Source organism: Larimichthys crocea, chromosome XXII (genome assembly GCF_000972845.2).
Source record: "Larimichthys crocea isolate SSNF chromosome XXII, L_crocea_2.0, whole genome shotgun sequence".
Taxonomy (NCBI): Eukaryota; Metazoa; Chordata; class Actinopteri; family Sciaenidae; genus Larimichthys; species Larimichthys crocea.
The window spans coordinates 19196317-19224287 of NC_040032.1; the positions used below are offsets into that span (position 1 = coordinate 19196317).

The 27971-nt window shown below is 39.5% G+C and overlaps 1 protein-coding gene across 14 annotated transcripts in view; it reads right to left on the reverse strand.

Moving 5' to 3' along the window:
- Positions 1–26876, reverse strand: part of ncam1a (neural cell adhesion molecule 1a) — a 236215-nt gene extending 209339 nt beyond the window's left edge. For 6 of the 14 annotated variants that reach the window (XM_027273400.1, XM_019257720.2, XM_019257723.2 and 3 more), the window contains exon 1: positions 26564–26875. In XM_027273400.1, the coding sequence (XP_027129201.1) occupies positions 26564–26615 (52 nt within the window). In that variant the 5' untranslated portion in view covers positions 26616–26875. Of the gene's footprint in view, positions 1–26563 lie in introns of all 14 variants that reach the window. The other 8 variants (XM_027273401.1, XM_019257717.2, XM_019257716.2 and 5 more) reach the window with 5 other exon arrangements.
- Between the last annotated feature and the right edge of the window lie 1095 nt (positions 26877–27971).

Consider the following 27971-nt stretch of genomic DNA (forward strand, 5'->3'; position numbering starts at 1 on the left):
AGGCTCTTTAGAGATGGCTCTTTGAAATTGCTGAGGTTAACAGCTAAGGGCTAAATATTTCATAGGAGCAGTATTCCGGGGTTATTTCACTTTCTTACTTTAACTTGGGATGTATTTTTAGAATTATTTCTGTTTGGTTATGATAACACTACTCTCATAATAACTGCTGAGATCAGGCAACGTAAAGACATTGCTTTATTGTAAATATAACGAGGCAGAATTATGAACAGTCAGATAATCAGACTGTAAACAAGGCAACAGTGTTATTATATTATCTAAACAACTCACAATTTTGACAGATAAGGTTGAAAAGTCTGTAAACTGTGGTTTAAAATACTATTATTAAAACAAAATACTACTATTATTATTTTTACCGATTTTTTTTTTCTCTTGGAATAACTTCGCCTAACTGAGCCACTCCATCTGGTCATTTGTTTCTTGCCATGTCTGACTTCTTTTTAGTGATGATACTGTATTCTCAGATCTCAACTAGTGTTGCAATGCTTCCATTACTGGCTAAAATATGGAATTGGATGTCGGTGACTGTGCATGTTTTTGCACTGATCCAAAATCACATATTCCATTACAATACAACCCAGACAAACAAAGGTAACAAGTACTACCCAGTCATAGGCAAGGTAGGTTGGGTCACTGGAAGCTACTGTTTTAGAATGACGAAGAAGAGTAGATTTCTGATAGTATAACATTAGCCAAAGCTAGAAAAGACTCACTAGATAGTAAAATGAAGCTTTAAGGCAATAATTCTCCATATGTATAGATTCATGTTTTAAAAAGGGTTTATCCTAAGACAGGTCATACAAATGATAGCAATCATAAAGGGCTAGTAGTATAACATTGTTCACTGTTAACACACTTGCACGACACACAAAGTTCAGGTAATGGAATCATTATCAGGAAGGAAAGAATGGTATTGGAACATCTCTTATCTCAACAGTCAGTGAGTAAAGTGTCCAATAGGAATGGCAGCCTCTCAAAATAAGAATCATGTTGTCATTGGAATTATCTTTAAAAAGCCACCTTTCTCTTCTGTGACTCATAAAAAATCACGTACATAATTGCGTGTGGGTTATGTTGAAAGGCAAAACAGACAACAGAGCTTTGCCCTTCTGAGACAAAGCCACTCAGGTTTACAATGTTTGTCAGAATTATGATCCAACCACACACCTCACTGAACGAAAGTAGAGCATCACTTTCCCTGTGCTATCAGATCTCTGTGGAGGTGTGAGAGCTCGTGGGGAATGAGCACCACACCCGGTTTTATCAAGCTTATTGTGTGGATTAAACAGCAGTACAACCACTCCAACAAGAGCAGACTGATAAAAATCAGTGATGTAGCAAGCAGAAAATTAATGCAAAAGATATAAGCAATGTGCGTGAGGCTGATAGGAAACATTTTAGAAGAGTACAGGATTCATCAATCATTACCAAATCAGTCATGGTAGAACATGATGATGCTTTCAAGTATGCAACAAATTCTGTCAATCACAGTATAATCTGCTAATGACAATTCCAGCTACAGTATAACAGAAAACAGGGATACAAAATATTTCCCAGTGCCATATGCACCTTTTCTGATTAAGCTATGAGTAAGTTCAGGCAGCTAAAACATTCTGTTATGGTTATTTACCTCTTTGACAAAAATGTAAATTCATCTTTGGGTACTGAACATAATGATGTGTCATTATTGAACACATATTATTGGTAGATTTAGACTTTAGATAAATGCTTTGCAGATTAATGTTTAATTAGTGTCTTTTACCTTGAAAATTCAACTACATTCAACACCAGTTTATATGTACTGGAAGCATTGCAAGGAATTTGACAAGGGGAGACAATATGCAGAATAATGAAGGCTGGATGTTCTATTGCACATTCACTGGAGGTTAAAAAAGAACAGACAAGGCCATAGATAACCCACAAGGACAATCCAACCTTTTCACCAACTACTGTTGACTCATGTAATAAAAAATATGACTCATTTTTTTTAAATAATGTGACTGGAATCTTGAGTGCATTTTCCCAGTGCTAAATCCTCACACACTGATGATTTTTAGTGCCATCCTGTTCTCCTTATGCCAAGAAAAGATTTTGGGTTTTTTTAAATAAAACATTAGAAAACAGCAGAATGGTGTAACTGTATCCATTAAAGTCTCCCCCAACAGCCTAAATGTTGACTAAATCAAACCTAGAATGCAAAATGGCTCAACCTGTCTGGCCATAAAAACACAAAACTCAGTTAACCTCCATGTCCATCAAGGCTGACAAAGACGGATGTCTCAGCATCGCAAGGAGAGGCACATATCCAACCAGTGTGCCTTCATTGCTAGCAGTGCAGATGGAATTCTCCCCCTCACAGCAGCTGCAGTCCATAGTGTGAAGGTGAATTGTCAGAGTTTTTCCAAACTGTCTAGACTTTCCATCCTTCCACACCAGCATGGGATCCCTGATAGCGGAAATCTATTCTGTGAAATTCTCAGAACCTCTAATGAAGAAATGAAGCATGGAGGAACCATGACGGACCATGGCCAGAGGGAACCATACAGGGGGAAAGAGGAATACTGAGAGAGGGTTGGTTAGAGTGGAGGGGGTATGACAGAGAGGAAAGAAAAGAAAGGGGAAAAAATGAACTAAAAAGAATCTGTGATAGATCTATGTTTATTATACGTTCAACTGTCGCATCTGAAATGACAGGAAACTTGACAGACAATGAACTTTAAATTACTACTTGTACTGATGTTTTCATTTCAGTGCCAGTTTGAGAATTCATTTCTTTCATTTGACATATCTGTACAGTTTAAATAGAAAAATATTTGACTTACTAGCAGACAATTCAAGTTTCCCTGTTTGTTATGAATTTACTTCAAACAAGGGCTTTAGTCCTTTCAAACCTTTTGACGCTGAATAAATGTTGAAAATTCAGGTGAAAATGGAATTCTACAAGCAAAATCATTTTTATATTTCAATGACTTTTTTCTCCAATTTCTGTCATCGGTAGAATATTGTGCATTGACCTCGTCACCAGGGAAGCCTATTTCCTAGAAACTGTTGAAGACTGTCAACTTTCTGACGACTTAAAACATTTGAAACCAATTTCCTCCTTTCAGACCTAAAAGCAGCTTAATGATACATTTTAACATCTTTTAGCTAATTGTTCTGGATGGATGAGTCTTTTCAGCTCCCACTTGGGAGGGGGTGATGAACCCACCGTACACAACCAACCCAGCACCAAATGGCAAAGAAACAATGTTACTGTCAATGTTGCTGTGTTGCTGCTGGATTCGTCAGAAGACGGTGTTAGTCATAACCACTTTACAAGGCGATTTATGTTAAGGCCCGTGCGTCTGTCAGGTTATGATGTCTCTCTGCTCCCTAATGACCAAAAATCGATGAATGTAGCTGAAGAATACACAGTACGTCGAAAATGTACATTGTGTTCATCGTGTGCTACTTTGTTCACAGTGTTTTCAGTCCTCTTGGCTCAGTATCACCTTTAGCCTTCCTTTGGCACAAATCTGCCAGGCTGACTCATTGTCTCAGGTGAAGCCAAGCAGAAGACATGGCTGTTCCAATCCCTCAGTGCCCCGCCTTCCCTTCCCATACACACATTCATGAACAAACCCCCCACCTCACCACTGCTACCTCCCTAGCCCCACTCCAGGGATTCCCCTCATTTCACCCTGTCTGCTGAGGGACTTCTGGGATCACATCGCATATCGGTCTGGCGCCTTGCCTCCTGCCGCCGTCAACAGTCATGAGGGGGGTGGGGCCACACCCTTGCTCAGCACGGCTCAGCGCGGCTCCACTTTCAGCACAAACCAGTCATCGGTCCTCATTATTTATGACATTTTCACTATGATTATTAATTCAACAGAATTATATTATATTCCAGACGTAGTCCAGACACTGTCACATCTGTGGTGTCTCTGGAGCCCAGCGGGTCCTATAGGAGTTAGACCCGCCCACTCCATCACTCCCCTGTCCCCTCCTACCCCCCACTACTGTTTTTTTTTCACATCTCTAATTGGGTTTTGTTTATGGGTTCTGTGATCACCACCGACAGCATGATCTGTGCTGTTGCCTGCCAAAGTCTAATGGGGGGAAACCTGTCAATTTATCTGCTGCCTGCGTCACTTTTCCTAATCACACTGCCATCTATCAATGTTTCCATTTAGGACGTGTGAACATCTGTAAATATTATAACTATTTCTGTTTTATACTGATGCAGCTCCGAAGCCATTTGAGCCCTTTCATTGTTCAAGATTGTTATTTCCTGTAACCAACATTAGAAATGTAAGCCTGGGATATTGGGTGTCTCTGATGTTACTCTAGTGTATTTTGAGGGCTCAGTGGGCTGACTAATCAGGAGTTAGGGTTACAACTGTTCACAGAGGCCATTTTTTAAAGCTCCCCTGATCAATATTTTGTGTGGATCCAATGACTAAAAGGGTTGCTCATAGTGATCTAGTCTGTTTTATCTTATTGTTTTGTTTTTATGGCCCCAAAATCTCATCAATCCCTTTTTCAGCAACAGCTCGCAGCATCTATTTTCAGCACAAAAAAAGCTCTAATAAACTCACTATACACTACCTGCCCAGCTCCAGATGACTCTCTGGAGTTTGTGGAAGAAACAGAGCTATAATGAGAATAATCATTGGACCTACATTCATCAATTGGCCAGAAATACAACTCCTAATGAATGTTATTGTTGCTCTCTTTCTGCTGGATACAGAGTAAATAGGCAATTGTTTCCTAAGATGGGAACTGCAAAAACTTGATACGGTGATAATATGTCAGATGCCTCACTCGCACCCAAGTGGCTAAAAATCAATTAATGAAGCTTTAAGCCTTTGTTGTAACCTATACAGTATTAATTTAACAAAAGCAGATTGAATTCCATGCAATTTCTCACCAATATTTTCATTCACATTCACACAATTCCACATATTTCACACAGGGACTTCTCCACAGTAAACACAGTGTCCAACAGTTGACAGATTTTCCCAGCTGGTCCATGGATTCAACCCTCTGTGCAATCATTCTCTGAAATTAAAAGACCCTGCTTGAACCAAACACAACCGCAATGTCAAAGATAGCACAGGTGAAAGTGCTGGTTCCTTGATCGTAGCTGATCCAATGCTCAATTCCCTTGACAAAACTGGTGACACACAGCCTTTGTCTTAAAAGTGAAGTGAAATCCAGGAGAGCGCCTTAAATCCCCTAAGAGCACTCTGAAAAATAGCAAGTGTGGAAGGTTCCTGAGGCCCAGTGTTAAATTGACAATTTGTTTTGTTTTAAGTTTACTGATGCATAGCACCAAATGTAAAAGAGGAGGATTGTATGTTTTCCAAAGTACTATGATTTGTTTTGTTTGTTTGTTTTAGTGGGAGTTATTCAAGATTGAAATATCGTCCTGAAAAGGGTTTGACATTTTTTGATTTTTTTTTTTTACCATCACAACATATATTTAACTTGCAGAAAAACAAGTGAAATCTGTCAAAATCATCATCATTTTTCTGCCCACCCAGTTTAAACTAGGTTACTTAATTCTACTGCAATGCAGGCAATCATTCACTGGAACATTATGGTCTATAATTATGGCCGCAAATTGACCATAACGTACCTACAGGGAGATAATAGGATTGTTGATCGATACCAATTACCGGTTGCTGAGATTGTTGCTTCTCAAAACTTACCTTTGGCCATAGGCTTATATTTTGATATGGAACAAAAATCCCCATTATCAGTATTTTCACATACTTGAACAAGTGTGATCAGTCTCAGACTGACAGTTTCAATACAATAGCACAGATGCGTGTCATTCACAATCTTACAAACCAACTAATTTGTGTAAGTCAGACCCAGTGATGTGCCCATTTCATTACAATTTCTTCAGGGTTTGCTATCTATGCTGTAGCCTTGTCATAGCTGCCCATCAATCCTTATGCCCATCATTACAGACCCTTCTGATAAACAGGTTAAACTGCCAGTAAATCAGCAAAGACGTGCCTGTTAAGACATCAAGGCCGTGATACTATACATGATTACAAAACACTGAAATACTCCGTCTTCTCCGAGGCCAGTGCATGTGCTGAAAGCTAACAAAAATCTGTCTTAGTGAAGCTTTTGTTTATAGCTGCCCCAAATACACTCAGATAAGCAAAGAACTAAGAGCTATGAAGCTATGTTGAGACATTATCTTGATATAGGCATATCTTCACTTCACTATGTATAGTCTGCAAAGGAGTTTTATTTGGTAATAAAAATGATGTCTGTATTTTCTGTATCTCTCATTAAATGAATCTCTCTCAAAAAGACACTCTAGCCTTATTAAAAAAATGGTAATAAAATTCTTGTGGGTCTTGGTTTTTTCCACTCTCTTTCATTATAAAAACCTCTGCTTGAGAAATGCTTGGCTGAGAAACTTGTCAGTGGTCTGGATGAAGACTGAACAATAGAAAACAACTGTCTCCACCCTGAAATGTGAAGTCTCAAAGTAGCTCTGATCAGACAATGGTGAAACACACACAGACAGACAACAGTATTCAGAAAAAGGCTATTAGGAAAAAATAAAACCCTTCAGCAAACTCACAGCTGATGTGACATAACTTCCACGTAGGTTAATGAAGTCCTAATTTAGATCTTGATGAGAATTCATACTGTAGGGCCAAAAATAAAAAGCACACATGTCAGGTACTACACCTTCTTATTCAGCCATCTTTCCTGGACACCAACTGGGATGCAGGCTACAGCATCTGAGCACTGCATCAAATCCAACACAGAATGCTCCAAACACAGACAAAGGAGCCCCTCCACCCATGGCGAGGGAGAGGACAGTGATTAATGAGGCCACACCAGTGGAGAGTGGCTCCGTTATACTCCACCTCCAGTCTCGTCTCTGCTTCAGTAGCAAGAGTGTCAACAAGTAACTAATGACTGCCGAGATGTCCTCTGTTATACATTTCCTGAAAACATCACTCTCCTTATCACCTCTAATGCTGCGTTCACGTGGTGGTGGTACACGGCTGGAGGCAAAACTAGATGTTAATTATTTTCAGAGGGAGATTGGAATTAAAGTCTTCGGTGAAGTGCAATCTGGTCAATAGGTTGGACCTTTCCTGTTTTGTACGTGTAACTGCAGCAATGAATTAGAGTTCTGCACAGGCCTATAATGGAGACCCTGAACCTAGCCCATAATCATGTCTTACAGACCCAATCCTGCTGAAACCCAGCTAGTACTATAAGATTTGGGCCATATCTACTTACAATACAGGACAAACCTACTGTAAACTGTGTCTAAAGCTTTACGCAGCAAAAGTCACAAGACCTGATGCTTTTTTGGGACACTTCACTCCAGGTCAAGTGACAAACTCCATTATGAATGGATGATATATAATAACGTACCTTCTGTACTAACTGCAATAACGGACACTAAAAAGAAGTGAGGTTCCATGCTACTGCACTGGAGACTTGCACAATTGTCAAGGTAGAAGGCAAACATAAAAGCTTAAAAACTAAAAACAAAAGAGGAGACATTTCCCCACACAGATCGATGAAGTATAATGTGCTTATCTATCTTTTAATACTGTTTGAAGATTCCCATCTCATTTCAGGCACTTCACATGTATAATTAATTTTGGGTAAGATCACTGAAACCATTTTCCCAGGAACAGGGCTTGTGATGGCAATGATAGGATTCTGCACATGGTTAGAGAAGAGACCAAACTTTTAGTACTGTGTGTGAAAGAAAACCCTCAATAACTTATTTTATTACGTTTAAAATACATCTTGCTTGAAGTGATTTATCTGAATAACACATTTGTAGAACAATAACATGATAACATAATATAATCACAAAACCATTCTGCTGAAAGTCTATAAAAAGACAATAAATTATTGTCCTAATTCTGCATAATTTTGAAAATTGAATATGCCACGAATGTTTTCCTTGTTGTTTCCACTTCCAACAAAGATTAATGTGTGAACAGAGTTTTCTCCCTCTGTTGCGCCACCTCGAAGTCTAGGATGAAAATCATCTAACCAGACAAAATTAAATTCATTTCTTGTTTTTGATGTTTTAAAGTACAGACTAATGTGTGAGGCCAATTATGCATTTTTAAATGAAATGAGCTATTGACACGTAACAGTGACACTGTGTGTTTTATTGTATGAATGCATATTAAATGAGAAGTTCTTTCATATCTCAAAATTGCCATGCCAACCAGTTTGGCCTTGCACTTAACAGGCATCCTGTGACGCCAACCAACATTTTTTTCCCCCCTTCTTCCATCCCCCAGTGTGAAAGCGACATAAAACTGTCATCCATTCAGTCTCTCTGGTCTGACAATATTTTAACCAGCGCCTCCTCTTTATGAAAAAAAAACTCTCAACAGGAATCTTATAAAGTTCTTTCCCTCGACTCTGTTGGTCGGAGAATCCCTCAAGCCACTGATCGAACTGCAATCTCCCTGTTCAAACACAGCTGCATCAATGGGCTTTTATCACACCGCACCCCCCCTGGATACAAAGATATGCACAGCTGCCGCTCTGTTGCCCAGAAACTGAATGTCATTTCAGGAATACCCCCCATTCCACAAACAGGATAGTGTTACAGGAAGCACTGCAAACAGCCTAAGCCTCCAAACTTGATTTTCCCATTTTAGTCTGAGCACTCTATAGTGCTCCTACTGCATCCATTTTCTGTGTCTCATCTCTCTAATGACAGTTCAGATGTCGTTGAAATTGTGAGGATACGATGAACAGAATTACGTAATTGCACCTTTCTTTAAAAGGAGGACCTCGCGGTTATTGAGTTTTTGATATCATATTCCCAAAACGAGAGACCTAAGCCTCTATCCAATCAATGTATACAGAGTTATGAGCTCTGTAATTTAAAATCACATTATCAGATGCAGCTCATTTAGTCTGAGAGTCAGGAATCCGGCTAACAGACTTATTCTTTGTGAATTTGAAACCAAAAAACACTCAGCAAATGCATCGGCAGGTGGGTTGTTTAAAACCTTCTTTTTAGTTGTCAAGTTTTCAAGTTGAAAAATCTAAGGCTTCTAGCATTAGGCTAACATAGATTTTACTTTTTTATCTTTAGGGTCATGACATTTTAATATGAAACAGTGTAAAACAAAAAAAACATAACAAAGAAAAACATGATTTTATTGGAGAAAAACATCAAAGTCAGGCTTGGGAAATGGCCTATGGCAAAAATACAAGTTTAGATTGGTAACTCGATTGGTTTTAGATGGGTATTCATTAAACTTAACACCCTTCTTTAGCACTGAACCTCATTTTTTTTTAAACACCATGCTCCATTAGTAACCCCTTTATGTAAGGAAGACACCAGTGATAAAAGATTCAAACATAGAGGCATTTATGAATCACATGTCATTTCCGTCTCTTTTCTGACACTACAGTGCTAAAAGACTGCTGCGGTGAGTGCTTCGAAGCAGGTGCAAATGTTATAAATAAATGCAGGAGGGTTGCTGGGGTTCTCCCTTATTAACCTGACAGATATTTTATATTCTGTATAGTTTGAGGCTTTTCTGCAAGAGGGAGCTGGCATTTAAGGCCCTCCAGAGGCACTAAAGCCATTGGGCTAGTAAGAAGAGCCATATCCGTGAATGAACTAATTAAGCTCCTCAATGTCCACGGCAAAATGGTGCCCTGAGATTGTTCTCTGCTATAGCAGTAATGAGAAAGAAAGAGACAGAAAGAGGAAAACATGGGAGAAAAAAAGGCAATGGGTGGGGGTGGGGGAGCACAGCTAGATCTCATCCTCAAATGCATAAGGAGCGTGTACTAAAGAAAGATTAGCAGGGAGGCAGGCTCTTTCTGTTCCTGTCCTGGGCAAGAGGACCTGTTACATTTCTGAATGCAAGCTCCGTATTTTCTCGTCTTTGTCTTTCAACCCTTGGTTGCGGCAAGGCTCATTAACGTTCATAAACAATGTGAGATGTGCTCTCTAATGAGCAAATGCTTCTGTAAAAAGGGCTCTGTCCTTGGCAAGCTGGCCATGTCAGTTAAAACTGTATCCAAACCCAGTCTCATGCATCTCAGGACTAACAACTAGGCCATTCTCACCAGGGCTCATTTGTGTCCTCAATCTCCGCATTCTCATTGTTCCCTTTTTTCTGTCTTCTACTTCCAGTGGAAATCATTATTTGCATTACCTCCTGACATGGAGCACGGAGTGGAGTCATTTCAGTTACACTCCGTGAAAATCTGACGCTTAATGAGTATAACGATTTTAGACTTCTCTCTCTCTGCTCTGCTCCTTTATGCCTGCATCGAAGGAAGTGGGAGTCGACAAAGTCCCAGGAGGTATCTGTGGCACAGGGTGGCTAACTAAGTGATCCGCTTGGCCGGCTACAGAGCACAGTGGAGCTGAATGAAACAGCACAGTCAAAAACAACAGTGTTCACTGTGTCACGCCATAACAGAGTATGCTTTCTGTGAGATAGAGAGAAAAACACAATTTCAGCAAAACAAATGGTGAAAAATGGGAGCATGATTTGGCATTTTGAGTTGCTCTTTTATGCCGACAATGGGTCAGATGCTGATAAGTGATCTATCTATGGCTCACTAGTCACGATGATTCAGAATAATGATAGCAGCAACCATGAGATAAATCATTATTATTTTACAAATACAAAATGTTACTGTAAGGATTTGCACAAGTGAATGTACAGATAAGCCACAAATGCAACTTCAGCGACCTATTTAAAGAAAAGTCAGATATTTCACTAAAAAGACAAATGATTAAGTTAAAGAAAAGTTACAGACTAGAGACTAAAATTTTAAAGTCCTGGTAGCACTGAAAGTTCATCTGACCCATATTATGAAAAGTATCACTCTTAATATACTATTATGGCTACAACTGTTGTAATCTTGACTTGTTATTATTAATGATTATTTTTCATTAATTACTGAAATAAAATGTCAGAAAATGGTGAAAAATATTGATCACAGTTTCCGAAAACACAAGATAACCACAACCCAAAGATACACATTTGCTGTCATAGTGGACAAAAGAAACCAGAAAAATATTCACATTTAAGGAAGCAATATCTTTTTTTCTTAAAAAGATGACTTAGTGAATGATGATGAATAAGTTGCTGTTTATTTAATAGTTCACAACTAATTGATGGATCAGCTAATGGTTGCAACTCTAAGCTTGAGAGCACTACTGGAGGAAGGGCCAATTCATGTCCACAGTGCCCATGAGATACTTATGAAATTTGAAAATGAAATGTAAAGGGTTCATCTGATGGACGGTATGAATATAATCAGTAAATTTGCTAATCTACAGTACAAATCTGAAATTTTGGTGCTAGAAAACAGATCAGAGAATCACCAAAAACAAATATTTTTTTGTGGCGCTATCCAGACCAAAACTCAAGCCACTCTAACAAGTATTTTAGGTACTTGGTGGTCTTGCTTGACAGAACAAAAAAAGCATACCCCACTTAAAAACAGCTTTTATGAAGGTCCAGATAAATGAACTTTTTTTATGAGGCTAGCTCTTTGTCTGAACTAAGCAATAACTCAGCTTATTGAATTGCTTAAAAACAAGGGGAAAAAAAGCAATCGACCTTGATTGATGTCTACCAACTTGGCTACAAGCTACATATGCTCCAAACCCATTAAAACTCCAGCACATCTGGCCCCAGATCCACTTTATATCAGCATGATGGAAACAAAAGTATTTCTTTTTTCCAGAAGCAAGCACATACTACTTGAATAGGATACTGTAAAAAGAGTGACGATATGCCTCTTGATAGCCATATTGTAGCTATGTCTCACGATGGAGACATTTCTAAATGGCGAACATCAAAAAGGAGATATTCTTCTTTTCCTGCTTTGCTGTTAATGTCACAGTAAAAAGAGTCATAACATCTTATTTTCTTATACCAAGTTTTAAGAAAAAGCTTACAATGTGTGCCATTAGGTCCCACATTCCTAGAAATCCACATAGAAATTAAGTCTAATTGTCTGACATAACAATGTTATGTCTGATAGAGATCCTAGATAAACAGTCTACGGCAAGGCTTTTGAATTTATTTCTCCAATATCAGCACATGGCAACCGGTGTGGTTAAGGTTAGGCAACAAATTCATGAGAAATGCTACAGGAAAGAATCTGGATTGGGTCTCAAGCATCTTACCGTATAAAAGAGAGAGTACTTCCTGCATTTGCACTGAACTTTGGCATTCAGCAAAATTGAATTTGCAGAACTATCCAATATGAACAGAATCATATAAGATATACTTGAATGGGCACCTTTATTTATTCTACAGCGACAATGTTTTATTCGTTCTGTCAGGCTTACTTAAAAAAATGGTGGATATTCCAGTACCAGTGAAGGATCTACCAATGATGTCCGACTTTGACATTGCACGAGACATGATATATAGTACAGGTACACATTATGCCCTGAGGATCTTTATTCTGTCTAAATGTCCTATTTGTGCCAAGACTACTGTCCACAGTGTACAACAGGCAGAAATAATCTTCCATCTTGTAAAACACTGACACTTTTCTTTCTACAAAACTCCCAAACAGGTGGATTATCTCTCCCTACTAGCAAATTTGTTGGATAAAGTTCTGAAAGTTAAATCTGAAATCATGACTTCTTTTTTGCCCATTAAATAACTATCCAAGACTTTATATTCAATACAGACTGTTGGTGCACAGATTTAATGCAGTGTCATGAGGTGAGTGTACCTCTGAGGCATGCTAAGCACATTAGCCGGAGCCATTGGGCAGCACTGTCTCTGAGGCCTCTGTTGGCTCATGTAAAAAGGCCGAGCCCTCGACCCCTCATGTTGAATCGTCTGAGCTCGGCCCATCTGGCTGCCGGTGCTGCAAGCCAGTATCAATCATATGCAGCATGACATGTTCCCTTTGTTCCTGCGATGTAAACGTATTTTTTCCTTCTGGCGTTCAGACAGAGAACTGGTCTCCATTTGACATTTACTTCCCTATTTATCATAAAATATGGATAGGAATGGAGTAAAACTAAGAATACGGCCTCATTAAACATCTGAAAATCTGATGCATATGAGGGCATCAAACATTTATATCATAGGTGAGATTTCAATCTCATAACTTGAATTTAATTGGTCTGATTATTTTAACCTTCAGGCTTCAAAGTATATGAAAGCACCTTTTTAAACATTCTTTGGTCTGTCTTCCTCATTTCAACCATGAGGGTAAAGTTAGATGTGTCTATACTCTAGGCATGTTCCTTGGCAGGGGGTGAAAGTAGACACTGCTGGCAAGAAATTAAAAATTTAAAAAGACTTCAGAGAGCTTAGTTGGGAGTTTATTGATTGGTTAAATCTTTTGAATGCATTACTAGCTAAAATGCGATGACACCATGAGGCAACGGGTGTTGGCTGCAGATTTGCAGTATTTCTAACTCACAGATTTATATGCAAGGAATTTAAATTTAAAGTTCGAGCGTTTACAGTAAGTCATGCAGCATAAACACTATAAGCTGCCAAATGATATGGAGGAGAAACTACAGAACAACAGTGCCAAGACAAGAGTGCCAAAAAAAGACTTAAGAGTGTTTCTTTATCGCCTGTCAACATTCATGTATCATCAACAGAACAAATTCTCTCCTCCAACCAGGACAAAAAGTCTTATGGTATCCATTTTCGTGTGCAGGCATAATTTCTGAACTGTCAATAGAGGGAAATAATTACACAGTTACAGAACTTTGCAGTTACGGTGGCTTATTAAAGCAGCAGAGCAGCCGCATTATGCAGAAAAGCCTTGCAGATAAAATGAGACAGCTGTCAGTCAGGAGAGCGGCTATTCATTCCACAGACATAATCAGGCCACGATACACAAGCAGAAATTTTGCTCTTCTTTTTACAGCAGTCAGTTTACCAGCAGAACGACAGAGCCTCGTCTTATTTTTAGATATTAATTTGTGAGGAAAAGCAAGACAAATGCATATCACACAGGCTTATCTTTTATTATGGCAAAGACCCTTCTCATCACATGAGGTTTAATTCAGCTCACGTGGATGCATTTAATTTAGTAACAAGAACAGCAAAGAAAAGATCTAAGGAAATTAATTCTAAGCAATGTCCCGAATCTGCAATGAAAAGGCTGACCAGCATCAGTAGCAACATAGTAGGATAATATTTAAGTTAAAATAAAGAAAGACTAAAAACATCTATCCATGTCGTACACTATTACTGGTCTCAGTGAGCTTTATTACATGAAAATGAGGCTCCAGCGACAGAGCGGGAAACAATGAATCCAGAGGTTGGAGTGCCCTGCAGACCCAGTGGTTCCTCCTTGACGACACTTTGCATTGTGTCCCGCCTCCTTGTCATCCTCCACCCCTCCTCCCTGCCGCCGCCCTCTACCTTTGTTTGCCTCCCTGGCTCACAGCGAGTCACTCCTGGGGCTTTTCTTCAGGAGCAGCTCTTGACAATGCTGTTAGTGTGAAAGCCTAATAAATTACAGACCTCTCCTGATCTCATCTCAAACACAGCAGCCTGAACATAAACACATAATGGAAAAGACCCTCTTCGAGGGGGTTTGTGTTGGGTCAAATCTGGGTCAATTGTCTTCAAATTGCGAGATGAAATTGGGTTTGCTCTCTACTTTCTTAAAACAAAGGATCCAAAATAAAAATATCAAAGCCTTCTTATGGGTTTTGTCCACATTTGTCAGGCTCTGTCAAAAGAGAACATTTTTCAGCATGTAACCAATTAAAACTGCAGAGGCCACTGGGGGTCACATGGAAAAAAAAAAAATATTGGCATACAAATCCTAGCGCACATAGGGGACATTTTGTGGTAGGGCTTTCAGAATATGCATGGACAATAAAAGCATGGAATCGTAATTCTGTAAAAGAAATTACGGTTTTGTGTTAAAATAACTGCATTTCTTTAACACCATCTGAAGGTCAGAGATTTTATTGACAGTCTTATCCTGCCTATGCGGGCATCTTGACTTAACACTCCAAATATTGTATTTTTCTGTATACACGGATTGCCAAACTGAGTGCACAGCATATTAATCTGTGCACACAAATTAAGAAAATTAATAATTCATCTATTACAACACCCTTAGTGTAGTAATCCTTTCATTTGGTTTGGCTCTGTTCACAGATGTCTAGATCCATATTTTTTTTCTACCATATGACACTGTAGAGGCTCTGTACAATACAAACTCAATTATTAATCAAGTAGTTAATACTGCAGATTATGTTTTTGCTGAAATCTGATTGATGCAGAATTGGTACATGAAAATATGTCTGTCTGTAACATTACTATGAAAATCTTCCATCTTCCAGGACAGCACTCTTTATAGCAGAGTTGATCCAGATTGTGAAAATCGTTGGATCTAACCTATGAGTCATTGTGATTTTTTTTTTTTTTTTTTACTGTAGTCAATCTGATTGTGTTAGTTAGACTGTGGCTTTCTAGTTCAGCTGCTCTGAAGCGTAATTGGTGGTTTTAGGCTATTTTCATTGTCTTTAGCCTGACTCAAAGCCGCTAACTACCTAGCATTTCACAGTCAGAGTGCAAGAAAAAGACATAGTACCATTACATAGACATTTTATATTTCCTTTGTGACAGCAAACACAATTATGCCCCAACCTGAGCTTTTCAAATCACTTTATATGCATATAGCATGCACTTTTCTGTGGCTGCTGCAACATGCTGGCACCGGGAGGCTCGTTTCCCACAAGAAACCTGCTAGACTACATCACACGCATAGGTTATCCACAAACCCATCTAGCTAATGGTGTCATAACTAAAAAGTAGTAAGTCATTTAATTACCAAATGTTTGTTTACATTGATAGACAAGAAGGGGCAGTTTTGGAGAAAGTATTTTGATCATTTAGACCAGTGGTCCCCAACCAATTACATCCGCCTGTGCCTCTTGACACAGGTTAAGACAGGTCAAGACGTTAGTTTCGGTCACGTGATACGTTACCCCAGTTAAGCCCTCAAAGCTAGCAAAAATGAGAAAAAAACAAACGTCTTTGGAAAGCTTCTTCAGCGACCAAAACTAAATCACGGAATAGACTGGACATAAGGAACACACTTCAGGTGTTATTGTCTCCTATTACGCCTAGATGGGACCAGTTCGTTGCAGAGAAACAAGCTCAGGGCTCCCACTAATTCAGCGTAATGGTGAGTTGTATTTTCATGCACTTTATATTTGTTTTTATGCCGGTCGCATCATTTTATTTTATCGGATTTACCCCCCACACCTTGAAGGCCTGTCCGTGAACATATTGTCTTACATGAGACCGGTCCGTGGCGCAGAAAAGGTTGGGGACCGCTGCTTAAGACTACTTAAGTATTCTACACAGAATACTACTCATTCTAACAATTCTGCAACGATTGGTTAGGAAAAATTCTGAAAATATTGAGAAATACGATTACTGAGAGCCCATAGTGACACCTTCACAATGCTTGTTTTGTCTAACCAGCAGTCCAAACTTCAAAATTATTAAAAATGAATGAAAACGATTTGAATAATTAAAAAGGAAAAGCATTGTGAAGCTGGAACCATGAAAGGTTTTTGCATGAACAATGACCATTATCAAGTGACTTTTGTGCCTGGACAAGTGCAAGGTAAATTTACTTTTCTGAGGGATAAGTGTCTTAAAACATTTGTGTCATTCCCTACAAAGCCAGAGTTTCATTATCAAAATCAAATGAATACGTTTTGTTACTATAGCTTAGAGAACCCTCCCAGTCCAACCTCTACTCTATGCACAGATTTTGGTTGAGGTGTGGTGCCCAGCCCTGCTGGTGCTTAATGTATTCAAGTTCACTTTTGTTTCCGTTATGACAACAGATAATGTTACCCTGCGACCACCTGCTACCAACCTCAGCACAAAAACACCATTCATTTTGATCAGTCTGACTTTATTGTTCACATGTGATTTCCATATGGGCAGCAGCAGCGGGGCCCCTGGTTATATGCAGCACCCATATTAGATTGTGGGCAGATTTTTACCAGTTAATTAGATGATGTTTGACACACCGGTTTGATCAAACAGTCCACAGAGTCTGTCCTGCATCCACTGTCAAATCAACAGCTCCTTGATGCGTCTCTGTGCTTCCTCCTGTTTCTATAGCATTACCTCGCAGCACATCTCGCAGCAATATACACACGGATGCACATACACAATGTGTTATATTTGCTAAGACTGTACCTTTGCCTTCTTTAAACAATAAACAAGTGTATCATCTCTGTTTCAAGTGATTTTTCCATTTCAGAATAGTTCCCCATCACAACACCATTATCGGGAAACACAAACCCAATCTTCTTTTTTCTACCACAAAATTAAAAAATGCAATAAAGTTACTATTCAATATGGGTTATTTTTTTCAGGCTGAATTCGCTAGTTGGGTCTGCTGTCTGTACATGCAGCCATTTGAACGTGTAGAGAGGTTGCTGAATAAGAACTCCACAAGTCTTGAATAAGAATAGTGAACTTAGCTTTCACATTATGTATGGTGGCCACATTTCCATAAAGATTAGACAAAACCAGAAAATATCTGACAGTATGGAGTTTGAAAAAACTGTTTGAGTTTGTGCCACCTGAGCTTGTAAACAGTATGCAGTGAAATAAGTCATTCTGGGCTTAGCCTGGCACGGTCTGAAAACACAACGGAGCCACAGAGGATGCTCGCCTCAAGAATGTGCTCGCTGACAATTGTGCCAATTTACAGAGTAAACAAGTCCACAGAATACTGCACATGCTGCACATCTAGCCTTGTTCACCATCTCCCAGAAGATGCACTTGTTTTGTTTTTTTTGTTTGTTTTTTTTGTCCTTCCCACAAAGGCTGAGGCAGCTTGGCACCTGAGGAAGCCAGCCAATCACAGAAGCCCTGGGATGAGGTAAGTGCCATTGCTAGGCATTACATCATGATGGTGAGTCACTCCCTGGGATTAAGAGACCGTAAAACACAAGCCCAGATACACTCCGGCTTTACCTCTCCATGACAGCTCAGCTGAGGTGAGATGAGATGATGATTGTAAGAAGCACAAAGGATGCCTGTTCAGTCTTTGTGCTCATAATGTGCATCAAAGGAAATGCTGTTTGTCACTGAGGAGAGAATAATCCTCAAGTCGGTCTCTGAGCCACAGCGTTTAAATTGTGTCAGACAACTTTATCTCAGGTAAAGTATGTTGGTGCCAAGGTATCCAAGCAAGTGATACTGAAAGGATGCCAAGTTTAAGGTTTAAGGTGCCAAACACATGCAGTGTTTGTGGGCCAACACAAAATACCCACACTTTCTGAGGCCACCTGAACATCCATAAATCAGTAGTGGTCAGCAAATAGAGAGCGCATGGGTAGCTTCTCCCTAAGCTTCATTATGGGTCAGCAGACTTAACATTGTAAATTACTTTACCATTATTTAGCATCATGTTTATACATTTCACATTTTGACTTATACCATACAATAATTACTGTATTGTATAATTCTGTTAAGCTAATTGCATAAGGATAATGTTGATACAGTATGAAATTAAATGCAAAATAATACACCATGTTGTCCTAATAGCCATTATCCCAGCTTTGCAGTACACATTGGCTGCAGTCCATTTGGCAAGTTTCTCATGGCAGCATGGGCAGGAAAACCCATTATAGTGGAAGACATCATAGAGTCCAACCAATGTGCCGGCTGATACTAGCTTCTCACCAATATATCGTACTGACAGACGATAAAGCTGGTTTTGTTTAAGATAATGTTAATATCAGGTAGGACAACAATAGAAAATGTTAAACTACTATCTCTTAAGGTATTTTATTTAGACCAAGCATTTCCATTTTTGGACACTTGTAGGTGTTTATTCTACATCCATCTAATGCAAGCAGAATGAAAACAGGAATTAATGAGTGATTACCTAGGCAGCCAATCAAAGACTCAAACAACAACAAAGGCCATGTTGGCCTCCCTGATGACACAGTAAATCACTGCAGTGTGACCTCAGGTTAATATAGACATTAAAAAAACATGTGGCTAGTCAAGACAATGGCAGGATTGAACAGGCACCACAAAAAGCTACGATTGCCAAACAAAACAAAACTTTCATTCACACACTGAATGAAAAGAGAAGAAAAATACTTCAAGAACTAAGACACAATCACAATGGATTGTGCGGAAAAAACATCACTGCACGCATCTTAAATGAGCAACAATTATCCCTGTAGACACCAGGTGTACAGGAAAATGAGAGGCCTCTCCAGGTGGTTTGAAAAGCAGCATTTCAGAGCGGAAAATCCTTGACGTACTGAAGACAAATGCAGCAGGTGTGATATCAGGGAGGCAGCTGAAATCCTGGAACAAACTGCCTTACAATGTCTCACACTTTTACTTCAAGAGTACCTAACCAGTCAAGAAGCCAAAAAAAAAAATCTTTCTGTAGATCATCATGGAACATCATGGAGCAGTCAGGGTGACAATTATGTTACCCAGCATGTCAGTGTAAGTAACTCAGACTAAAGATGGATAATGAAGTCCAATTAAAGTGACATATTAAGCCCGCAGGTGACTGATGGTGGTTAAAATTAAATTTTTTGTGCAGAACTGCTGAACAATAAACACATTTCAAACCAAATGGAACTAGGGAAGTGGCAATATTAACATGAGTCACATCTGTCCAGTCCTTTTACAGGCAGTGGTATACACTACAGTGCAGAGAAATTGAGCATATTAAATTGGGGGTAAAAGTGATATTGGATCGATTGTTTTCAACAGGCCTAATCATCTAAGAAACAGACATGTACATAGGCAGCAGGGTGGCCAGAGGACACACAAGAATTCCTGTTTACTATACTGGGTGTGTGCCTCAGCTGAAGCGTTGGCATAAATCCAGGCTATAATTGTGGTCCTACCTTGTCACTGGCCAAAAGGGTTGACAAATGTAACAGTGGTGATACCGCTAAAAGAAAACGGCATGACACCTGTAGCGCACAGACCGTGCAACACAGACGGAAGTACGCGTGGGTGTTTTGATGTGTGAAATAGCAGCTGGTATGTGTTGCCCTTTTGTCTTGTTTATAATATATTATGCAAATTCCAACCTTCTCTGGTACAAAAAGACTTGGCTACATAGCATTTTACATTACAAACCATTTAGCTTTGACTGAGATAACAACCATAGGAGAAATCTACCAGGTATGCATGGCGATACTGCCGTCTTTTCTCATCACATGAAGGCTCAGTTGAATAATCAGGCAAAACCTCCAACTCTCTGCATTTGTGATTCATGAAAGTAAGGCTGCCAGTAATCCATAATTAGGAATACGAATCATTCTGTGCCGACATGCATACTGACATGTATGATCCCAGCAGAGTTGCTGTCTACCCACGTATCTAATCTGTAAACAGATTTTTGTGGTGTGGTTTAAAAAGGTGAACTGTTCAGTGAAGGCATGTTAAATGATCAACAACAGAGTAGTGTCTTTGACTTTCACAGACAGAAATACCATCTGTTCACCAGTGCCAGTCCAGGGGAAACCAAGTTAGAACACTGACAAACTATAAATAACACTGGCCCCCATGCTGACAATAAAGAAAACTGGAACATCAATATAAACAGTATCTATTCCAAATAAAATAAAAAATAAAAATAAAAATCGGTGCTCGTTGTTCTCCTGGCAGTTCAAGGAGGACGGGGACATCATGCTGGGATTCTGTTACACAGTAAAGTAGTCCATCATCACCTTGGGTACCATCACCAGACTTGGCAGTCTCTCTTAAACAGAGCTCAGGAAAAAAAGGGTGAGGGGCTGTGTGCCAAAGCAGAACAGATCATCAGTGCTCTGCTGAAGATGCCACGTGTCACAACAAAATACTGTCCATCCACCATCAGCTTACATATTCTCCACACACAACGTGGCTATTAGCCTCAAGGGGCCTGCAGCTTCAAAGACTGTTTTGAATCAGAACCACTCCCAGAAATGTTTTACCTTGCTCAATGTGATCTTGGCGCACATTCACATCAAGCACAGTTATTCTGAATCCATTAGAAGCCAGTACAAGTTCACCCTACTGGGGTGCCAAAGCCTTCTTTGAAGAGAACTGAAGAGTTATTTAGTGTAAAGAGCAAATGCAAGTCAATCAAGGGAGGTGTCCAGAGCATGAAGGGTCTCAGACAAGCCTTTAGTACATTTGGCAGCTTCTCCAACATCTGGAAATCTGAATGAACAGCCTTACTATACTTACATCATAATTGTTTTGATCATGACAGGTTACTAAAAGTTACTAAAACTCAGACCAAGAAATGACAGTGATACAATGTGTGGTCTTTTTAAGACTGCGTATACTTTTGCTATTTAATATGATTGACAGAGTGGTGGGTTTTTTCTCTATTTTATATGATCCAGCTGATTGCATCACAGTATTTTCAGATGGTCTGTCAGCAACTGAATGATAATTGAAGTCAGTTAAAGTTTCAGTTGGAATTTACACAACTGACAATGACAATTCAACAAAGTGTGTGTTAGTTCATCAGTTGTGCAGCTAGGTATACTGTACTAAGCTTTGCAAAGTAATGCTGTGCTGGTAAAGAAAAAAACTCGTTCATGGGTTGGAGGTGGGGGGCAGTCCCCAATCTGCATAACAAACCCATCTCCTTTTTTTTTTCCCTTTTTTTACCCGCATTCAATTCTCTATAGGACGCCTTCATTGCTCACACAATGCAAATCACTCGTGGTCCCTATTCATGCACTGATTAATATGCAAAGACAGCCCATCCTCATCTAACAGTCAGCAGAGAAGAAATATAACAGCCAGCCGAGTCATTTTGAACTTATCTGTTGGAACTATCTGCACATTTTGATTCAGTATGAAGAAGTACTGTGACAGCACATGAATTTATGGATAACTGATCAAAACCCATGCTTTAAAGTATGTTTCCTTCTCAAAGAATGATTTGACCTTAACGTGATGTTTTATCCACAGAACTGCAAAAAGTTATTAATATTATATTATCTAAGTTATAATTGTTACTATTATCATTTTGGTTCTATTATAAGTGTACTGATTTGGGGGATTCTAACTAAAAATCGGCATCTAATTGTAAATACTTTAGGATTTGGTGGTGCGATAGCAAATTTAGAAATTATTACAGAATACACTTTTGGGCACGTGGCACCAAATTTAACATCTTAAAAAAAGGTCCAGTGTGTAGGATTTAGCTGCAACTAGTGGTGAGGCTGCAGAATGGAACCAAATGAATACCCCCTGCCTCACCCTCACCTTCCAAGCGTATAGGAGAAATTATGGTGGCAGCAAAACTCACTGAGTAGGTGTGTGTAGTAGCAGCAATAGGTTTTAAAGTTGTAAAATAATTCACCATTCTAAACAATACGCAGACTTAAATGAGTGTGAGGAGAATAAGCAGCAAAACTGCATGGAAAAACTGAGCAATGAATGAGGCTTATGTAAAGTAGATCTCACATCTGGCAAATCAACTAAACTTGCAATTATGATTCAATGAGAAGTCATTTTCTGATGCCGTGTTTTGCTTTTGTATCTGTACAGTGACAGTAGTATGCGGTCCAAAAACTGAATATGAGCTGAATCCAAAGGGGGTACAGCTGTAATCTGAGCAGCTCCTGTGCTGATGAGAATTTGATCAACATAAGCTATAATAAAATGGTTCAAAATGTGTACTTGTCACTCTGTTTGCAGCATGGATCTTGTTGCAACTACAGAGCAAAGTTCTGAAGATCCAGAATCTCGTTTTATTCAGAGAGCAGACTAAAAACGCCTTATAATTTTCCCTTGTTTGGCTGCTTTTTCCAGTTCCCCTAAGTCAAAAATAGCCTGTATTATTTTCATAGTGGCTTTGAACTCACCACAGCAGTTAAAGTCCCATGTGTTAGTCATTTAGGAATTGTGTATTTTCTCTCCCTCAAAACGTTAAGTTAAACTTTTCATTCTTTTTTTAGGAGCAGGCCTACGTTTGACGCACGAAAACATTGTTTTAGATCCAGGGGCTCAATAAATGAACTTCACAGTTCAGTTCACTTTGCTTTCAGATTCAAAAGCACGTGGATGTTCATTACTCTTGAAGTCAGTGTCTTGAGTTTCAAAAAACTGTATCAGTGGAATAGCAGGTGCATGGCAGTAACTGGGAAGTAGGGGCAAAAGCAGCATTTCAGGGGCTTTCATGTTGCAATGAAATTAAGAAAAATTCAATTGAGGAAGTCCTGTTTGAGCAAGAGACACATGAGTTTCAAAGTCTGAAGAGGTCAAAACACTGCACAGTGGTTGATGCAATTGCACACAGAAGTGTTACATCTCTCAAAAGTTATTACAACAGCATTTCTTTTTCTTACAGAAATGTACACTTGCACGTATTTGACTAGCCGCCATAAAGCATTACCATTACGCTTGTAACGATAATTACTTTGATTTATCGTGGTCAGCAAAAATTGCACAGATTGTGTCCATATACAGTGCAATATTGCTGGTTCTGTTTACATGCGGGTTGGTTAAATAATAACGTCAACCTAAGCCAAATGAACAAACAAAACTATTTCAAGACGTGTTTTGTTGTCATTTCTGGTCATATGGTTTCTGTCTTCTTGTTGTCTGCTCTTGTTGTCTCAGACAACTTAAAAGTTCATGGCTTAAAATGACTATCATCTGAAACTAAAGCAAAAGTTCAGCCAGGTTCAACTGCAAAGAAAAAGTGAAACAGTGCTATTTCTTTGCCAGAGCCCTCTGTATCAGGACTTTCACTGTGCTAAGGCAGCAGTCTACTTGAACTGAATGATGAAGCTGCACCTAGAACAAATTCTGATTCTGTAAAAACAAAACCAGGACCATCTTCTCTATACCTGTCAACAGCAAAACACTAACTCAAGCCAAAACCCAAAAGTCATATGGTCCAAAGGTCCAAAGTTTATTTAAGCATTAGCAGTTATGAAGCATCACTTCTCTGCAGACCATAAACTGAAAATTTGACATCTGTCAAAACTGCAGATTGCAGAATGGTGACCATGTAGATTAATCTAATAGCACCATGTCAAAACTGGAAATACACACTAGACTAAATCCATCTGACTGCAGACAGACTAAGACAAGAAAGGCCACCGTCTGGGTCCACTTCTGAAATCATATTCTGTTTAAATCCAAGCCATTATTCAGTCATTTCTTAGAGGGTGGTGTGTCTCTCCATCCTGTTTGTTACTAGTCTCAAAATTTAATTATCACTGAACTGGAACAGAAACTGGAAATCAATAAATGTAATTAAATTGCTCAGCCTTCTAACTGTGTGATACCGCCATTACCCTTTTAATATACCCCAGGCCTATCAAATAATGTGATCAATTTCTTTGAATTTCTTTCCCTATTGCGACAGGGCAGAGCTAAGGCACAGTTGTCTAATTATCTTCCTCCTGCTTCCTTTCACTTTCCCTCCCATACTGGGTGCAGTGGATTGCGGGGGCGTCAGAATATTTCGGCAGGATCATGAATCATATAGAAAAAGATGAACATATCCTGACTGTTCTTGGTACCACACCGCCCTCTACACCACTAACAGTGACAGGCTGAGACAGAGTCTGGGTGTAAAAGGTGGCAAGAAATATCGTTGATTTGGAGAAAGAACATTTTTTTTAAATTATTCTGCAGAAACTTAAAAAGCTGAGGTTTGCAAATACTGCCGAGTAAAGGACGTGCAAGTTGACACGCATTATACTCACATAACCCATTAGATCCTGGCCAATATAGATCGACCTGGCCAACAACATGGGCCAATTACCTTATCACAGATATAGTTAAAAGTTTGTCCACCAGAGGGTACTGACAAGTTTACTTTTCCCTTTTTTTTTGTCAAGCTTTACAAGAAAATGTAAAGGGGCTTTGGTAAAAACATTAAATCACGCATGTTAAAATATTTATGTTATGTCGATGTATATATATCAAATGATATAAAAGCTGATAGCTGAAGGAAAGGAATATAAAAACAGGAATACTAAAAGAAAACCTGTAGAGTACGGTGAAATCAAAACCTGTTGTTGAGTGATCATCCTTCTGCATTCTAACTAGTATAACATCTACTGAATTAAATTATTAATCTAATCAAACTACTCTTCCTCTCTCCAAGGACCCCTGGGGGTCCTCACACACCACTTGGAGCACACAGTTGCAGTCTATAGAAATAGGGGGGCAGATGCAGGGAGGGAAAGGAGGATGTGAGAAGCCGAGGAGGTGGGGGGTTTAGAGTGGGGGGACTGGGTCCCCTCCCCTATATAACCAGGGGAGCCCTGGGATTGGATCCTATTGTATACATTGAATGACTATTGAGTCGCCCTCAATGGATGACGAATTTCCCTCCCCAACCGACCAAACTGAAAAAAAAAAACTACGGTCAAATCAGTCTGTAGCCATAAGTCAACATCCTTTTGCGCCCAAACGCACCTCGCTGTTAAGTTGGAAACGCCTGTATGCGATTTGGCAAGGCAGAAAAACTGAAGAAACAGCGCTTTGGTCACATAAACAGAGTAAAAGGCGTTTAACCTAAGTCTTCAGACTCGCGTTATAAACTCTAAATTCCAACATTGACACATCGGCGCAGAATACTGTTCCGTGTGACAAATCTGTTGATGGCCAGAGTCGCATCTATCCCATCCAACGAGAAGAGTCTCAGCGCTGGATTATGAGAAACAAACACCGCGTTTCACCTCAATAAAAAACGTCCTTAAACCTGTTTGTTAGTGGGCGGAAAACAAAGCATCCTCGCTCAGAGCCAGCGACGCTCCTCGCTCTCCATCCTCTGTGCGTCACAGCTGACCCAGCAGAAGTGTGAGAGCCAGACTGGACTTACGCACATAAACATATGTTGTTTAATTTAGGTTATTGGGTGTTTCAAACGGAATACGGTTATTTACAAACAGCCATAAGAGCCTACGAGCAATATCTGATGGACCACAAAAGCGTCCCTGCATCACCAGTCCTGATCTCCTCCAGCATCCACTAACCTCTACCCGCACAAATGAACTTGTAACTCGCATAGAAAACGCAGCACGTGTGGGTATTTTCACCGAAATGACACAAACATACAGTAGCCTATGCCTCAACTCAAGGAGAACAGTAAGCCAACCGGACCTGAGGTTTCATACTCCTCCGTCATGCGCGGAGATATTCAAAAATGCACCGAGGCGAGCGGCTCCAGATACTAAACTGGGACTAGAACACCTCGAAACTGGACCAATGGGTGACCCAGTCGATATTATTATGTTTTATTCGCCCTAGAAAATTCTCACTTCTTACACAAACTTTTGCTTCAATCGTGGTGATTTCTTTTCTTCTTTTTTTTTTCTATTACTGCCATCAGCTCCAACCTAACGCCACTGTCCGGAGTCAGTGACAAGGATGCCGCCGGCGGGACCAGAGGATGCTGCTGCACAAGCAACACAGCTCGGCCTTCAATTCTGCACACTTTGCTTCAGCCACAGCCTTGGAATTAATCTACACATAACATAATATGAAGAATAAATAACTCTGCTTCTTACCTGCACAGCCAATGAATAGCAATCCCCAGATGAGGTCCCTTATTTGAAGCATTGTAATGTGTCACAGATATTCTCCTTGAAGAGCAGACGCACTTTAAACAAGCGAGATGTCTCTACTGATGGGGGGTAAACAGATATCAGCCTTTCCACGGACAACAACTGCTACCGGACGGGATTTTGGTCCTTGTCGCTACCCGTGTTCGCGGCACAATGAGTGACAAGCAGCAACCGTAGCACGCACTCGCACACACGCATGCACTCAATAGATACCAACACGAATTACTCCGCCCGGTAGGCTATACCCATATACACACACATACGCAGAGACACACACACACACACACACACACACACTCCGAGGGGGCGGGCTGAGGTGAATGCAGTAACAAAGTAGTGCCAGTGTAGACAGCAGATGGTCACCAGGGGCTGTAATTCGGATTACTGAGCTGATTTAGAAACAGAGCAAAACACTTATTTTACACTGGAGACCAATTAAAATATGATCCAAATAAATGTAAAAATTATTATTATTATTATTATTATTATTATTATTATTATTATTATTATTATTATTATTAATGTGTTTTTTCTGACAGACATTACAGACACCATCAAAGCAGCATACTCCTTTCTTGTTCTAAACAACACTGTTTTTGTTCGATTTAAAAAATAAATAATAATAATAATAATCACACTATCATATTTGCAAAATGTAGGGGGGAAATCAAGTTCATATGGATCCATTATTTTCATATACGTTCATGAAAGTTTAAATGTGCTACATGTGAGATTTTGAGTAGTTGTTGTGTTCATTTTATGTATACATCATGTTTGTTTAACGAAAATGAACAGGCTGCAACCAAACAGCAACCTTTGTGGCTGTGATTTGAAGCCAACACAGAAGTGCCCAAAACTGGACTCCATAAGCCCCTACAGTATGTTAAAATGTCCAACTTCACAGTAGCAATAAACATGTTTACATCCTGGTACAAAAAGGTTTTGGTTTCTGTAGCTAATTAACCAGTTAACAACAACAACTGTAATAAAGTAGATTTTCTTATATACCCGTTCAAATTATATTAAGGATAAAAAGTTCACTTTAATTGGACAGGTGGGTGGCCACAGGTGGCTTGTTTGAACAACCAGGTTTCATTCAGTTTGCCTCAGCTCACTCGCGCTGCAGGTTTGTCCATTTTTGTATTAATCAGGGCAGTCAGCGGAGGCAAGACTGCTGTCAGCAGCCAGAGCCACCCTGTGGACTGATTTCTATATAAAAGAATAAGACCTTTTTTCACAGCAGTCATTTCGACATTAAATACTAGGGTCAACCCAGGTGTTTGCAATGATACTTATTAGTGTTCTGTTCCATTTATTGAAGCAGAGCCTTTCCAGTGAGTCAACATGCAGC